The 17,276-nt window shown below is 43.3% G+C and overlaps 1 protein-coding gene across 4 annotated transcripts in view; it reads left to right on the plus strand.

Moving 5' to 3' along the window:
• PKNOX2 (PBX/knotted 1 homeobox 2) overlaps nt 1-17,276 on the plus strand; it is a 531,025-nt gene that overhangs the window by 424,118 nt on the left and 89,631 nt on the right. For all 4 annotated transcript variants that reach the window (XM_084803817.1, XM_084803819.1, XM_084803816.1 and 1 more), the window contains one exon: nt 6,613-6,784. In XM_084803817.1, coding sequence (XP_084659943.1) covers nt 6,613-6,784 — 172 coding nt within the window. The remainder of the gene's footprint in view (nt 1-6,612; nt 6,785-17,276) is intronic.

Raw genomic sequence — 17,276 nt, forward strand, 5'->3', positions numbered from 1 at the left:
ATACTTCAGATGTAAACTCCAGTGTTGGAAAGGGGGAGTGCTTTGTCTTTAAAGAACTATGATTGTGATCCACTGTGGCACTTCTAAGACCCATGAACTTCAACAGGAGGGTTAAGGTGGTCTAGAGTAGTGGCTGATATATAAATCAGGAAGTCCAGATCTTGCTTTTGCCTTGAAATGATCAAGCAGCCTTAGCTGCCCATGTACTGACTTACCTTGCAGGTTGTTGAAAGATTACAATGAAATGATGTGAACACCCAAAAGACCTGTATAGATGATGATGATGATTAGACTGATGTGTCTCAAAACCAAAATGACTTTAAAATGTTCAATTTCATCTATATCCTGCCCTTTGAAAATAACAATGGGAAGAAGAACATAGGGTTATACAGGATTTAATTTAAACAGGTCTTACCAGCCATGTAACGTGAAAAAGTGGTGACCTGGGGCCAGATCTACACCGTGTGTCACATCAATACTAGGGATGCTGGAGAACTTCAAGAGAGATGAAAATGAGTTCGGATTTCTAAGAATCCAACTTGTGGAATCTGCTGCAGACTGCACGGAGTCCGTGGACTTTGGGATCTTTGTTTTTTACTTTCCCGAAGTTTATGCAAATTTATTCATAGGAGAATATGCAAGTTTCTGCAGTGACTGGAAAATATACACAGGGGAAAATTGAATGGGATAGGGGACAGTACACTAAATGTTATGTATTAACATAAATTACGTAAATTGTTGCAACTCCTCTTATGGAATTATTTGCATATTTTCCCACAAAACGGGGAAAAAATTAAATCCATCTATGAACAGACGCCAGAAGGAATGACACTGCACAATCCATGAAACACACACAGGATGGATTTCAAAAGATCCGGACATCCCTAATCAGTACAATCCCATCAGGGTGATGCTATATCCCTCCTGCGCATTTATACCTTGTAGTGCACACAGTGACATCTGTTGTGGTATGTTGGATAATATGGAATAAAAGCGGAAAGTAATTCTAGAAAAGTGGTATACGGAATACATAATGTGCCCCAACAGTTATCAGTGTGCTTCAATATGGATATAAAGCATTAGTGTAGATCTAGCCCTAATAAGATGGGTCTGCAGCCAGACTGTTGACTGGGACCTGTTCCAGGGAGCAACGTGACTCCCTTGTTACAACATTTAAATTGCCTACCAGCCTGTTTCTAAATCCGAAGTGCTGGTTATGACTTATAAAGCCCTATATGGCTTGGGACCAGGCTACCTACAAGACCGCCTTCTCCCAAATGAGCCTGCCCGAGTTTTAAGATCTTTGGCGGAGGCCTTTTATTTATTTATTTTTATTTATTTCATCACCACCATCAGAGGCACATTTGGTGGCACTGCGAGAGAGGGCCTTCGTGATGGCTGCTCCCAGTCTCTGGAACTCCCTGCCAAGGGAAGCTAAGTTGGCTTTCTCTCTCTCTGCTGCCCTTCTGCCAGCAGGCAAAGAAATTTTTGTTCAAGCAGGCCTTCAGCTTGTAAAATGGTCCATTGGGTTGGATGCTGTTTTTATTCTGTAATTTTGGTGTGTTTTTAATGTATTCATTTTATTATTGTTTTTAACTATGCTTTTTTTTTAATGGCCTTGAGCATCATTTTCTTGGTTAAAAGGGGAGGTATCAATTGAATATATAAAGGAAATAAATGGATAACGTTGGGCATGTGCAAAGTGCCTCCCCCTCCTAATATGTCAAACAACGGCCAGCATATCTGGGACTAGTGGATGGTAGGGGGAGGTCTTCCAGTTCAGAGGGCGAGACTCTAGACAGGCTAAGCCCCTGTGCTCCTTATTTTTGGAAAGTAAACAATGGGGTTATAAAGTTAAAAATATTGGAAGACCAGCAGCAGCCTTGGAAACCATTTGTACTGTGGGCTTCCTAAAAGTCTGCAAAAGCAATGAGATGCTGGAATACTCTACCTCTTGCAAGAATCCCAGGAATTTGGTGGAGGATTATTGAACTGTGTTTCTTGAGCTTTGCATCAAGGCTGAGCTGGTGTAAGTTTCCCAGGGCTGTCTGCCTGTGCTGGCCATGGAGTGCTTGGTTTGTGAGTCAACGAGGATGTCATTAAAGCACTCCAATACATGCCAGTCCTTGGATATAGCCTGAAATAACATCATTATCAAGTTCCCTTGGCATTACAGCATATTCAAAACATCTCAAGCCCGTATGCCTTTTTAAACGTTGCAAAGCTGCTTCAGCTGTACAGATGTAGTCCGTGGGTTGTCATCATCATCAAATATGTCAAAATATCTCCACCAAACATTCCCATCAATGGCGGTTGATGACCAGTTTCCATTTTATCCTGGCTCCAAGGATAAGTCCCAAGGCTGGAACACAGATGCCACATTGCCTTCATAAATTTATTTATTCATTCATTCATTCATTCATTTCATTTCTATACTACCCAATAGCCGGAGCACTCTGGGCAGTTCACAAAAATTAAAACCAAAAAGTACAGGATAAAACAATATAAAATATGAAAGCATTAAAACCACAATATAACAGTACAACCAGAATAAAACCTAGCAGCAGTGCAGAGATTTAAAATGCAGATTTAAAACACCAAAGCTAAAAGACTAGGGAGCTAAAATACTAAAATACTAGGAGAATAAAAAGGTCTTCACCTGGTGCTGGAAGGAGTACAACATAGGTGCCAGGTGAACCTCTCTAGGGAGCTCATTCCATAGCCAGGGTGCCACTGATAAAGAAATGATATCAGTAATTTATGTCAAAATATTCGGGCACTGAATATGATGGGAGCTTTTGTTCAGGTACACTTGGGCACAAGAGATCTGGTGCAGCAGAGCAGACAGAGGGTTGGACTTGTATTGGCAGGATCTGGGCTCTCAATTTCTTGGTCAATCATAAAGCTCTTTGGGGTGACCTTGGGAAAACCATCATCTGTCACCCTAATCTACTTCACTGGGTAGTTGTGAAGATAAAATACGGGGGCTCCAGCTGTACACCCTTTAGAGTATTTTGAAGACAGGTTGTAAATGTGATACTTTTCTCAGGAGAGAAAGGACTTGAGATTTAAAAAACATTCAAATGCAGAAGAAAGCAAATTTGACAGATTCACCCTACACTGAATACATGGAACAAAAAATAAAAAGACGTGTGTGTGTATGTGTAAGAGAGAGAGAGAGAGAGAGAATCTACTCATACCTCAGTATTAGTCTCTCCTCTAACTTTTCTTTGTTTTTTTCTTACATTTTTCCATCACAGTGTCACGTAATTCTGTCCTTGTGCTCAACTGCCATATTGTTCACTCCCCACTTTTTCTGTCAGGAACAAGGAACTGAAGCTCCCTCACAGACACATTCTGTTTGAGGCTGCCTCAATGAGTGAAATGACCTCCTAGGTGGGGAAAATCGATAACACCACTGTATTATATTATTTTCTTTGCTTTCCCTAGGCATGACTGCTTTTTCATGATGAATGGAAACTCCCATTCATAACAGCTTAAAAAAATGCACCAGCTGAGATAGTGTCCTTGTCTCTTTTATGCACAGAGAATAATATCAGTATTGGTTAAAAGAAAACTTGTTGTACCCCCTCAGTTGTGTGAGACAATATTTCTTTTACAGGTAGGTTCAGTGCCTGCGATTTCGGTTGTTTCCTTTACTAGGTAATACGCCTGCTTGATATCAGTCAGGAGAATGGAGTTTGGCAGCGCTCCCATAATGCTTTGCAGTTACTAGGGATGTATGAGGATTTGGGTTTTGCTCTCAAAACAAGAGAACGAAGCCCTGAATGCGAGTGCATGCACGTGCTCACCAAAAATGTTCACAAATTGCGAACGTGTGCTTGCAATTTCTGCAATTTTCCTAGTTCTATTTTGTGCACCTTTCTGAGTTTGTGCAAATTTCCCCCGGATTCAATCTATGGAGGAAAGTTGCACAAATTAGGAAATTTGCACAAACTGGGGAAATTCAAGCAAATTTCATGCTCGATGTTTGATCAATTTGTGCAGTTTTCCCATTCGCGCAGAGTGAGCAGCGATCTCGAATGAAAACTGAAACTGGGCACAAGATGAGCAGCAAGACAATGTCTGGAGAATCCTAGCAATCTCAACCGTCACTCGTTCAGCCATCCCTAGCTGATACTGTTAAAAATTTGTCGGTAAAGAGACATCGGGCTGCCCAAGTTCTGCCTTTAGGAACAAAATATAAAATATGCTCTAAATGGGAGAGGGGATGGGCAGGGGGCTACTCAAAGATGATATGTGTTATCCAGTCTTATCGTTTCACCTATTAATACTTTTGTGATTCACAATATACATATATGCAAATTTAGAAACAATTACTACAATTCCAGTAGAAATACAACACATCTACTGCACCATCATAGGAAGTATTATGACCAGGGGATTTGTGTGCTCGCTCAGTCCCAGGTGCTCACTGCTGATGGTCCTCGCTGTGCTTCCTTCTTACGGTTCTTGATCTTTAAGCTGGACTTGGACTGGTCAGCCCTTCAAAAAGGGGACCCCTAGACCTGACTGGCATTTCACACCTTCCATTTTCTATGATTCTTGTGTTTCTTTTGTGTACCTGAGCTGCAGACATGTCAAAACAGTTTGCTTCCCAAAGCTTTTGCCAAGGGTTTACAATCTGCTGCTGCACTCTCTCTCTCTCTCTCTCTCTCTCTCTGTTTCTCTCTCTCTCTCTCTCTCTCCACATCCACCCTGTGCACTTCAGTTCTCTCCATAACATTGAAAAGGAATGTGTGCTGTGTGCAAAGGTTGGGGGTGCGTTGCTGAACTCCTACCACCTGGCATTACTGCTTGGATTATTAGTTCCTAGTAATTTAGTGCCCTTGCGCAGGGTCGATTTGCGCCTTTCATTTCTAATTGATCTACTGGCTGTTTAAATGGCAGCAGGCATCTGTTGAGAGTGGGAAGGTTCATAAGGCGAAATAATTCATAACACCGTCTGGAATTTGCCTTTCATATCCCTCAGCTAAGCCTCGGTAGGGCTGCCTAAATTACGACCAGGGAGGCTCCCCCCCCCCCACAACTCGTATTCTGCTCATGGCTTGAAGAATCTTGCATTAAACTGGGATCAGTCTAGATTAGACTGTAATATGCTGCAGTATTAGTGGCTGCAAATGAAGACTTATACCAGAGTTTAACCCCTTCACCTGCCTTTTTCTTTGTCTTGGTCCTGGAAGGCTTGGCTAATCCATTGGTTCCTCCGATTTGTTGATGTGTATAATAGATCTTTCAACTCAGCAGACTCCTGGGATAGCTTTAGCTCTAAGAATTCAAGACAACAGCCTTTAAAGAAATTAAAACACACTTGCTTTGATTAAATAAAGAGTGACTTTCAGCCTTTAGCGAAAATGGGCATATGGTTTTTCCAGTTCCCCACATATGTGAAAGCAGGAGGAAAATGTGATATCTGATATTATGTGAGGCCTGTGCTGCCAGTCTCATCAGCCTGTTAGCCAAATTACTGTCCAGAGGTGTGAGGAGTGCTTAATTTATTTGCAACACACCTCTTACCCTTCTTAGCTTCCCTTAGTGTGATGAGTACGCAGATGAGTAGCCAAAAGAAATGTACTATTCTCAATTAAATCCTGCTCACTTGCTTTCTCTTTTAAAGCCTGGGCAGGTGATCTTAATTTCAATCAACGCATAGGGCAAGATCATACCTGTTGTCCCTGCCACCCAACCTCCACACATCCATCATCTACATGGGTACCAGTGATCTGTACCCTGCCAAAAAAAAATGCAAACTACAGATTGAACAAAGCTGCATGCATACAGTTTAAATACGCATAGGCTTTGTGAAGAAGAGCTGTTCAACACATGGAGGAACATAGGAAGCTGCCTTATACCAAGTCAGATTATTTGTCCATCTAGCCCAGTATTGTCTCCCCTGATGGGCAGCCTTCTCCATCGTCTTTCCCATCACTTGTTGCCTGGCTCTTTTAGCTGAAGATGCCGGGGATTGAACCTGGGACCTTCTGCATGCAAAGCATGTGCTCTATTGCTGAGCTGTGGTCCTGCCCTAAAGTTAGGGTGGCCATGTACACATCTCCCAAAAAGAAAAAGAGGGCACGCATTACCAAAAAGAGGACAAAAGAAGACATCGATTTGCGTAAAATTTGCATATCCTAATTGACTTGCATAAGTGCAAATTTAGAAAGAATCACTATAACGTAAAGAGAAATAAAATATATATCACCATAATGGGAAAGATTGTGCCCCGGTGAGTTGTGTACCTTCCTAATCTGGTCTGCTGTTTAGGTGCTAACTTCAAGTCCCCTGCTCTCCTGGCTTCTAATGGTTCTTTATACTGGACTTGGACCAGGCAGCCCATCAAATACAGTACACCTTGAAATAGAGGACTGTCCTGTGTAGAGTAGGAAACATGGCCACCCTACCTAATGTCAGGGCCAGCACCAGCGTGTACAATCCTGCCCTCATCTCCAGATCAATTATTCCCAGAAATAAGCCTGTCTGCACAGGGCTCAAACCCCTGTTTTGGTTGTCTATACAATGGGAAACCAAAATAACACATTGGTGGCATCCCTTTTGTCCCTGAAGTGATGTTGCATTTTCCTTCATCTTTAGGCATCCTCTCTTCCCCCTCCTGACGCTGCTGTTTGAGAAGTGTGAGCAGGCAACACAGGGCTCGGAGTGCATCACTTCTGCCAGCTTTGACGTCGACATTGAGAATTTCGTACACCAGCAAGAACAGGAGCACAAACCATTCTTCAGTGATGACCCTGAGCTGGACAACCTGGTAATGCTTTTGCCTGAATCAGTTGGTCCTTTTAATACACTGTTTGAGCTCCAAAAGAACCACCCACCCAAAACGACTCATACTGCAGAAATGGGAACAATTAATTTCGTAGTTTGAATCAATACACAAACCAAAACTCAGTTGTTCCTTTGAAATTTAGACTTCTCTGAATTTTTCAATGCAGCTCTCCAACAACAACAAAATGTGCATGCAAAAAACATGTATATTAGAGGAAAGTGCACACAAAATGCATATATTAGGGGAAATAGTTCAAAAATGCATTATATTTGGGAAATGTCTTGCAAAAAATGTGTGAATTAGACAGAATTGCATACAAAAATGTGTATGAATTTTCATGTGGGGTGGGGAATCAAAGTTCAGGACAAACCAAACTTAAGACTGGAAAAGTGAGAAATTGAGAGAAACAGAAATTGGCAGGTTTTCCTATCCCTAACTCATACACTGGAGGCATTCAGCCAGCGTTAACACCAAGGAAACCCAGGCTGTGTTACAAGTTCTGCTGTTAGGTCAATTAAGGGAAATTTGCATATGTCTTGTTTTGCATAACGGAGTCTGCTTCCAAGAACCAACAGCCATTCACTGCTGGAAATTTTTACAACTGTTTGCTCAGGAGGATGTGACATTAGAGCAATTTGGGAGGATGGTTACATTTGGGAATGGACATTTTTGAGAAGGAAATAACCAATCTGGAGAGAGGATACAGTTGCCTAAGGGGAGAAATCTTCTGGCATTTATTTAGCTCTACCAATAGTTCCGTTGGAGAACAGCCTTATATCACCAGTGAAGAACCATTAAGGAAGCCTCTCAGCTCAAAGGGAGAGTGAAACCATACCAAATGACAAATATCCTAGATTCATGCATATGGCTGACTCTCTCTCTCTCTCTCTCTCTCTCTCTGTGTGTGTGTGACAGGTAGTGTAATAATATAAGAATCACCTAGCCTCGACAAAATGTTCTTTAAAGCCTCTGACGTACGAGCTAATAGTTTAAAAGACAGAGCAGCACAAAAGTATGAATTGTGCATCACAATTATAAAAGGCAGAGCAGCACAACTAGTATGAATTGTGCATCAGCCTCTTGCATTTCCATATCACTGCTGCACAAGAAATGCCAGGGCAGCCCTACCATTAGGCAGGGTGAGGCACTGCCTCAGGGGGCAGGTGCTGGAGGGCAGGGAGCAGTGGCCAGCTGTCAAAGGACAGAGCAGTGTCTGTTATGCAGCTTGCCCTGCACCTGCTAATGGCACAGTCCTAGGTATGTTCAGAGAGAAAAAAGTCCTTCAATTCCCTGCATTTATTTATTTTATTGAATATTACTTTTAGGCCACCTTTAAGGGTAAAACAATCTTAAGGTGGTGTACAGAATAAAAACCATATGAAAATATACAAATGGGCAATAAATATAAAATAAAGTACTCTAAAGGGTATAAAGACGACTATTTATACATGGACTTTACCAGACAGTCGACACCGAAATCAGATTGACTACATCCTTTGTAGCCAAAGGTGGCGGACATTTATGCAGTTGGTAAAAACAAGACCTGGAGCTGATTGTAGTTCAGATCACGAACTTCTTATTGCACAATTTAGAATCAGACTAAAGAGAATAGGGAAGACCCACAGATCAGTTAGATATGAGCTCACTAATATTCCTAATGAATATGCAGTGGAGGTGAAGAATAGATTTAAGGGACTAGATTTAGTAGACAGGGTTCCGGAAGAACTATGGACAGAAGTTCGCAACATTGTTCAGGAAGTGGCAACAAAAAAGTCTCAAAGAAAAAGAAAACCAAGAAGGCAAGATGGCTGTCTGCTGAGAGACTGGAAGCAGCCCAAGAAAGAAGGAAAGCAAAAGGCAATAGTGATAGGGGGAGATATGCCCAATTAAATGCAAAATTCCAGAGGTTAGCCAGAAGAGATAAAGAATTATTTTTAAACAAGCAATGTGTGGAAGCGGAAGAAGATAATAGAATAGGAAGAACAAGAGACCTCTTCCAGAAAATTAGAAACATCGGAGGTAAATTCCAGGCAAAAATGGGTATGATCAAAAACAAAGATGGCAAGGACCTAACAGAAGCAGAAGAGATCAAGAAAAGGTGGCAAGAATATACGGAAGATCTGTATAGGAAGGATCATAATATCGGGGATAGATTTGACGCTGTGGTCAGTGAGCTAGAGCCAGACATCCTGAAGAGTGAGGTTGAATGGGCCTTAAGAAGCATTGCTAATAACAAGGCAGCAGGAGATGACGGTATCCCAGCTGAACTGTTTAAAATCTTGCAAGATGATGCTGTCAAGGTGATGCATGCCATATGCCAGCAAATTTGGAAAACACAAGAATGGCCAACAGATTGAAAAAGATCAACTTATATCCCCATACCAAAAAAGGGACGCACCAAAGAATGTTCAAACTATCGAACAGTGGCACTTATTTCACATGCCAGTAAGGTAATGCTCAAGATCTTGCAAGGTAGACTCCAGCAATTCATGGAGCGAGAATTGCCAGATGTACAAGCTGGGTTTAGAAAAGGCAGAGGAATTAGAGACCAAATTGCCAATATCTGCTGGATAATGGAGAAAGCCAGGGAGTTTCAGAAAAACATCTATTTCTGTTTTATTGACTATTCTAAAGCCTTTGACTATGTGGATCATAACAAATTGTGGCAAGTTGGTGGTATGGGGATACCAGGTCATCTTGTCTGCCTCCTGAGGAATCTGTATAACGACCAAGTAGCGATGGTAAGAACAGACCATGGAACAACGGACTGGTTTAAGATTGGGAAAGGAGTATGGTAGGGTTGTATACTCTCACCCTACCTATTCAACCTGTACGCAGAACACATCATGCGACATGCTGGGCTTGATGAAGCCAAGGCTGGAGTTAAAATCGCTGGAAGAAACATTAACAATCTCTGATATGCAGATGCTACCACTTTGATGGCTGGAAGCGAGGAGGAGCTGAGGAACCTCATGACAAAGGTGAAAGAAGAAAGTGCAAAAGCTGGGTTGCAATTAAACCTCAAAAAAAACAAGATTATGGCAACCAGCTTGATTGATAACTGGCAAATAGAGGGAGAAAACGTGGAGGCAGTGACAGACTTTGTCTTTCTAGGCACAAAGATTACTGCAGACGCTGACTGCAGCCAGGAAATCAGAAGACGTTTACTTCTTGGGAGGACAGCAATGACAAATCTTGATAAAATAGTGAAGAGCAGAGACATCACACTGACAACAAAGGTCCACATAGTTAAAGCAATGGTATTCCCCTTAGTCACCTATGGCTGCAAGAGCTGGACCATAAGGAAGGCTGAGCGAAGGAAGATAGATGCTTTTGAACTGTGGTGCTGGAGGAAAATTCTGAGAGTGCCTTGGACTGCAAGAAGATCCAACCAGTCCATACTCCAGGAAATAAAGCCAGACTGCTCACTTGAGGGAATTATATTAAAGGCAAAACTGAAGTACTTTGGCCACATCATGAGAAGACAGGATACCCTGGAGAAGATGCTGATGCTAGGGCAAGTGGAAGGCAAAAGGAAGAGGAGCGACCAAGGGCAAGATGGATGGATGATATTCTGGAGGTGACGGACTCGACCTTGGGGGAGCTGGGGGTGGCGACAGCCAACAGGAAGCTCTGGCGTGGGCTGGTCCATGAAGTCACGAAGAGTCGGAAGCGACTGACTGAATAAACAACAACAAAGGGTATAAAAACAAATAACATCAGTAAAATAACCTGCCTGGGGAATGCTGGGAATTGTAGGACCCTTTTCCATCTAAACATACATAGGACTGCACCCTAAGCTAGCCTGCTGCCCTCAGATGTGGTGGAGGATGTTGCACCGCCAGTGTCGACATCATATTAAACTGCCGGACCAGTCAGCTTCTGTATGTGGAATTGGGGTGTATGCCATCTTGTCCTTTGCCTCTGGCAGCAAAATGTCTTGGGCTGGCCTTGAGAAGGACCTTGCTGGATCAAACTCAGGGTCCATCTAGGTTTACACAGTGGTTAGCTAGATGTCTCCAGGAAGACCACAAGCAGACCATAAAGGCAACAATGCTCTCTTGCTGTTGCCCACCCACCCAACAACTAGTATTCAGTGGTATCCTGCCTCTGAATCAGGGATATCAGATAAATCCGTTTAGGTGGTGGAGTTCAGCAAGTTTTCCTAGGCTTCCCCTCCCCACCCCACCCCCACGGGTCTTCATTTCAGTTCCTGCTGCAGTGTCCTACGCGATCTGCAGTGAGTTGGGCCAGTTGATGGATTTTCCAGGAATTTTGCCCATTTGTGGGGGGAAGGTTCTGCAATTTGTGCAAATTTCTGAGCAATTTGTGCAAATTTCTGAACAATTTGCGCAAATTACAGCCGAATTTGCACAAATTGTGGCCCAATTTGCACAGATTTGCATGTGCCAATTTATATGTATAGATTCAAATTTAGAAATGATTATCAGAATGTAATTAGATATAGAATAAATCTCACCACAGTGGGAAAAAAGACCTGTGACCAAGTGACCTGTGCGACTGTTCATTCTGCTGTGCAGGTGCTAACTGATGACAAGCAACTTCAAGGTCCCTTCTAATGTATCTTTATCTTTAAACTAGACAGTCCTTCAAATAGAGCAATGTTTGCAGTCTCCAGGTGACACAGCCCCTGCTGAAGCTAAGCAGATCTAGGTCTGGTCAGTGCTTGGATGGAAGATCAGCTGGGACCACTGCTTTGAGTTCCATGATGGAAGAGAGACAGGGGTGTCATAGCTCTGTGGTGGAGCACCTGCTTTGCATGCAGAAGGTCCCAGGTTCAAATCTTGGCGTCTCCAGGTAGGGCAGGAAAAACTCCTGCCTGAAACCTTGGAGAGCTGCTGCCAGTCAGTGTCACCAATACTGGGCTAGATGGACTTAATATAAGGCAGCTTCCTATGTTCCTATATTCAAAACATTTAATACTACTGCACGGTTTCCCCTGGTTATGATGTCCCCTGCACCTTGATAGGTCATGGTTGCCTGATTTGCATAATTAGTGCCTAGTTATCTCTCTTAGGTACTCATTATGCAAATCCATGTATTGTGATTGGCCAGACCCATTATTACCCAAATAGAGCACGTAGCTTTGAATAGTTATAATGTTGTTACGGCTCAGTAACCATGCTGTGAATAAGCTGATAATGCTTCTAACTGGCTAGTATAATCCCGTCTTCCTGACTGGTTTCTATATCTTTAGGATTCAACAGCAAAATTGCCACCTCAGCTTCTATGTCCCTCTTTGCGGGGGAGGGGGGGACCCAAAGAAATCTTAAGTGGACTTATAAATGTAATAAATACCATATAAATAAATACTTTTGCAAGAAAACTTGCAAAATATTGGAACTGACCATATAATAACCCCAAATGGTGGTTCGTTTAACCTACTTCCCCAGCTATTCTGGGAATAGCTATTCTTCCCCCAGCCTGGGACCCTCCAGTTGTTTTGGACTAGAAATCATCTCAGTCCTAGCCAGCATGACCAAAGCTCAGATGTGATGTGAGTTGTGGTCCACTACATCTGGAGGGCATCGCGAAAGGCTGTCCTGGGCAAACTCCTCACTCCCTCCATGATGATTTCCATTAGGTTGCACATCTTCTGACCTCAGAAAACAGAATTGCCTTATATTTGGTCACATTAATCTCCCCCCACCTCAAAAGCACAGTACCATAGCAGTTGATGTAGGCCCTTAAGAAGAGCCCTTCTAGATCAAACCCAAGTGCATCTAGTCATAAGGATATAAGAACATAAGAAGAACATAAGAAGAGCCATGCTGGATCACACCCAGTGTCTCTCTAGTCATAAGAACATAAGAAGAACATAAGAAGAGCCATGCTGGTTCAGACCCAGTGTCCCTCTAGTCATAAGAACATAAGAAGAACATAAGAGCCATGCTGGATCACACCCAGTGTCTCTCTAGTCATAAGAACATAAGAAGAACATAAGAAGAGCCATGCTGGTTCAGACCCAGTGTCCCTCTAGTCATAAGAACATAAGAAGAACATAAGAGCCATGCTGGATCAGACCCAGTGTCTCTCTAGTCATAAGAACATAAGAAGAGCCATGCTGGATTAGAGCCAATATCTATCTAGTCATAAGAACATAACATAAGAAGAGCATACGAACATAAGAAGAGCCCTGCTGGATCAGACCAAGGGTCCATCTAGTCCAACATTCTGTTCACACAGTGGCCAACCAGCTGCCCACAGGAAACCCACAAGAAGATAATGAGTGGAACAGCACCGCCCACCCGTGTTCCTGAGCAGCTGTTGTACATACGAGTGCTGCCTCTGATAATAGAGGTAGGATATAGCCATCAAGACTAGTAGCCATTGGCAGCCTTTTCCTCCAGGAATTTGTCCAATCCCCTTTCCAAGCCAGCCAAATGGTGGCCATCATTACATCTTGTTGAAGTGAATTAACTATGCACTGTGCGGAGAAGTCCTTCCTTTTATCTGTCCTGAATCTCCCACCAATCAGCTGCATGGAATGACTCTGGGTTCTAGTATTTTGAGAGAGGGAGAAAAAATGTCTCCCTATCCACTTTATCCATAATAGTCCAGCATTCTCTCACTCATAGTGGCCGACCAGATACCTCCAGGTAGCCCATAAGCAGCCCATGAAAAAAAATACTTTTCCCCACTGTTGCTTTCCAGCAACTGGTACTCAGCTGTTCCATGAATTTGTCTAATGGGTTTTTAAAGACACCTAAGATAGTAGCCATCGCCATGATTTGGGCTTGTATTGTTAGTGAAACCACATATGGAAGGGATGCAGAACCTAATCTGGCTCCCAGAGGTGCTGCATCCAGCCTCCAAGCCCCACCCTCTGGAGGAATCCCCTTGGAGGAATCTCCAGCACTGGCTGAGTCCCTTTCTCCCTGCAGAGAAAGGCACAGAACTCCATGCCCCTCTCAGCACGAAGAAAGACAAAGCGAAGAATGGCAAAAGACAAAATTGGTGGGATGATGACTTTAGTGAGGATGGCCACACCCACTGATATCGTCCAGCGTGCAGAGGATCTGGTGGGACAATTCAGCCCCCCACCACAAAACTGTTCTGCACACCTGCTCTATGAGTTTCATTTACCATTTTCCAGCTGTCTGAGCTTTGAGCATCAACAGGAAGGCATCTGCCTGGACCTCTCCAATTCCAATAGGGTGGAGAAGATGATGAAGAAGAAGAAACACAAGGTGGGCATCATTTGAGAACCTGCACATACTGAACTGTGCCCCCTCTCATCAGAGGGCTTACCTGGTGGCAGAAGTGGGTAAGCCTCCATTTTAAATTTCCCACAGTGCCTGACGCAGCATTGCTCTAGGGAAGTGTGGGGAAAAGTTAATTGCAGCACCCAACTAGGAGCTGCCATTTTAGTTTTCCATGATGCTCTGCAGTGGCTGTTCAGCACATTGTAGGAAATTTTATATGGTAGGTTCCCAGATCCAGCTGACTGGCCCAGATGGCCCAGAGTAGGCATCAGTGCTAGTGGTGGGGGCGGGGGGAGGGTCTTCCTTGCTGAAATGCTGGAACCCTGCCAGTTGCCTGAGAGTGCCAGGTGTTGACCCGGACCTGGTGGGGTGATGCAGACACACTCTTCATATGAAGTTGGTTTCTGCAAACCTACCCTTTCTTGGGTATCTTTCCTCAAATATTTGACTTGAATCAACATGCTGCAACTTCAACCCATGATGATAAACCTTTAGTTGAAGAAGCTTCTCTACTGGAGCTCCATCTTTATAACTGAAGCTCCTAAGTAGCAGAATGACCTTGGCACTCCTTGCAAGCTGGCATCATGAGAAGGAAAGTTTCTTATAAAACTGAGATCTGTGACAGGAGGTGAGTAATTCTCTTACGCAATGGGTAACTGGCATCATGAGAAGGAAAGTTTCTTATAAAACTTAGATCTGTGACAGGAGGTGAGTAATTCTCTTACGCAATGGGTAACTTTGAACGACAGCAGTAGCTGTGATTTTTATCATCGTCCTTTGACCCTTTTGTTTCAGTTTATATGGGAATTCTTCTTCTTCTTCTTCTTCTTCTTCTTCTTCTTCTTCTTCTTCTTCTTCTTCTTCTTCTTCTTCTTCTTCCGCTACTATTGTATGAAGACTCCCTCCAGAAGAGTTAACAGGAAGGGGGGTTTGAAGGAGATCACAGTGGGTTAAATGCCTGGTTTCTTCCTTTGTTCCAGCAGTTTGTCTGCAGAGTTAACCAGCTTGTTGCGACCTCCTCCTGCTATTTTTGCACAGATTATATTAAAGTTCACCGTTCTTATATCAGCCTTCTGTGTCATTTATCCAAGGGATTCGATGTCAAAAGTTAAAGCTGTGCCAATGAATTCAGGAGCGTTGCAAGGTGCCGTTGTCTTCCCATGAGTGTTGGTGGGGTCATTGGTTTGCTGTCACCTGACTTCACTGCCATACCTCTATCCCTGGAACATAATTAAACACAGTGAAGATGAGAATTGCCTTGGTTCCAGCCAACAGATCGTGGCTGAAACATTTCCCTGCCCAGAAAACATGATATCCCATCTTCTCCGCCCACCACACAGCATCCCCAGTTCTTTTCCACCCAGCAGTGTCAGCCATTGCCCCAGGATGTTCAGAACAGTATCTAAGGATGGGAAAACCAGAGATTTTGGAGCTCACATAGATTTTTCTGAAAACCACATTGAAGTTTGTTTTGGCTCACCCCAAATTTCATTTTTGAACTATATTTTGGCTTGTTCGAATGGGGAAAGTGTGCGTTTTGAACAGGAAAAGTGCATATTTCCGTGCATATTTTTCATCAAAAGTGCACACTTCCCCCCTATTGACTGCATGGGGGGGGGGGGAATGTGCATTTCAAAGTGCTTTTAAAAAAAAATTGCATTTTTCAAATGTGTTCATGAATTCAGGAGTTGAAAAACGTTTCTCAGAAAAGGTGGTCCTGTTCACATTTAAGATTGCAAACAGGATATCTTCACATGATTTGTGAACAGAAGTGAAATTCTCATACATCCCTAGGATCTGGGCCCTTAAAGCATGAACACCAAGCCTGGATTTCTACAGTTTAAATCACGGGCAGCTTATTCCATGCTGAGCATCATTGGATTGACAGAAGTAGTCACCTGGCCATTGCCACCAGCATGTTGTTGTTTCTCTGGACCCAGCAAAGGGATCAGCTCTGAGTGATAAGAATTGGCCTTTTCCTTAAAGCAAAATGATCCCATTTGACTAATAACCAGTGGAGGCTGGTGGCTCCTATTTCGGTGGGGCTATGACTCTGTTCTGGGTCTTAGTCAGAACCAGCCTGAACTCTCAAGGATCTATCCAAGGTGCAGAACCCTATCCTCAAAATAGGTTCAGTATGTTGGATAGCTCCTTGAGAGTTCTGGCTGGTTCTGACTAAAACCCAAAATGCATGCACAGCCCCACCGAAATCGGAGCCACCAGCCTTCACTGCTAATAACCCAGATGTTCTCATGTGCTTTCTGCTCCAGTGGTGTGCACTGCAACTTACACTGCCATGGCTAGAGCTAATGGCAATGCTGCCTTATGCTAAGTCAGACCGTTGGTCCATCCTCCCCGTTCAGAGCCATTCCAAAATATTTTGCTGCCTGAGGTGGAGCGATAAATGGCAGCCCTGCCCACCCGCCCCAAGCCAGAGTACATAGAGCCCAAGGCAAGCCAAGTTATTTTGCCATCTGAGGCGGAAAATCCCACAAGCACCCCTTTCCCTCTCCCTGGCACTAAAAATACAGTAATTGCAAATTAAATGACAAATTGCTGCCCTTTCATGATGCCTTTAATTAGCTGCCTGTGAGTCCGATGGGACTTACTCCCAGGTAAGTGTGTAATTCCCATTTAATTCCCTGTTGAGTTCAATGGGACTTACTCCCATTGTATTTAAGTCCCATTTAATTCCCTGTTGAGTTCAATGGGACTTACTCCCATTGTATTTAAGTCCCATTTAATTCCCTGTTGAGTTCAGTGGGACTTACTCCCAGGTAAGTGTGTAAGTCCCATTTAATTCCCTGTTGAGTTCAATGGGACTTACTCCCAGGTCAATATGTAAGTCCCATTTAATTCCCTGTTGATTTCAATGGGACTTACTCCCAGGTAAGTGTGTAAGTCCCATTTAATTCCCTGTTGACTTCAATGGGACTTACTCCCATTGTATTTAAGTCCCATTTGATTCCCTGTTGAGTTCAGTGGGACTTACTCCCAGGTAAGTGTGTAAGTCCCATTTAATTCCCTGTTGACTTCATTGGGACTTAGTCCCATTGTATTTAAGTCCCATTTGATTCCCTGTTGAGTTCAGTGGGACTTACTCCCAGGTAAGTTTGTAATTCCCATTTAATTCCCTGTTGAGTTCAATGGGACTTACTCCCAGGTCAATATGTAAGTCCCATTTAATTCCCTGTTGATTTCAATGGGACTTACTCCCAGGTAAGTGTGTAAGTCCCATTTAATTCCCT

This window comes from Heloderma suspectum, chromosome 6 (assembly GCF_057233095.1).
Source record: "Heloderma suspectum isolate Gila_16-S chromosome 6, 16-S_ref, whole genome shotgun sequence".
Classification (NCBI taxonomy): Eukaryota; Metazoa; Chordata; class Lepidosauria; order Squamata; family Helodermatidae; genus Heloderma; species Heloderma suspectum.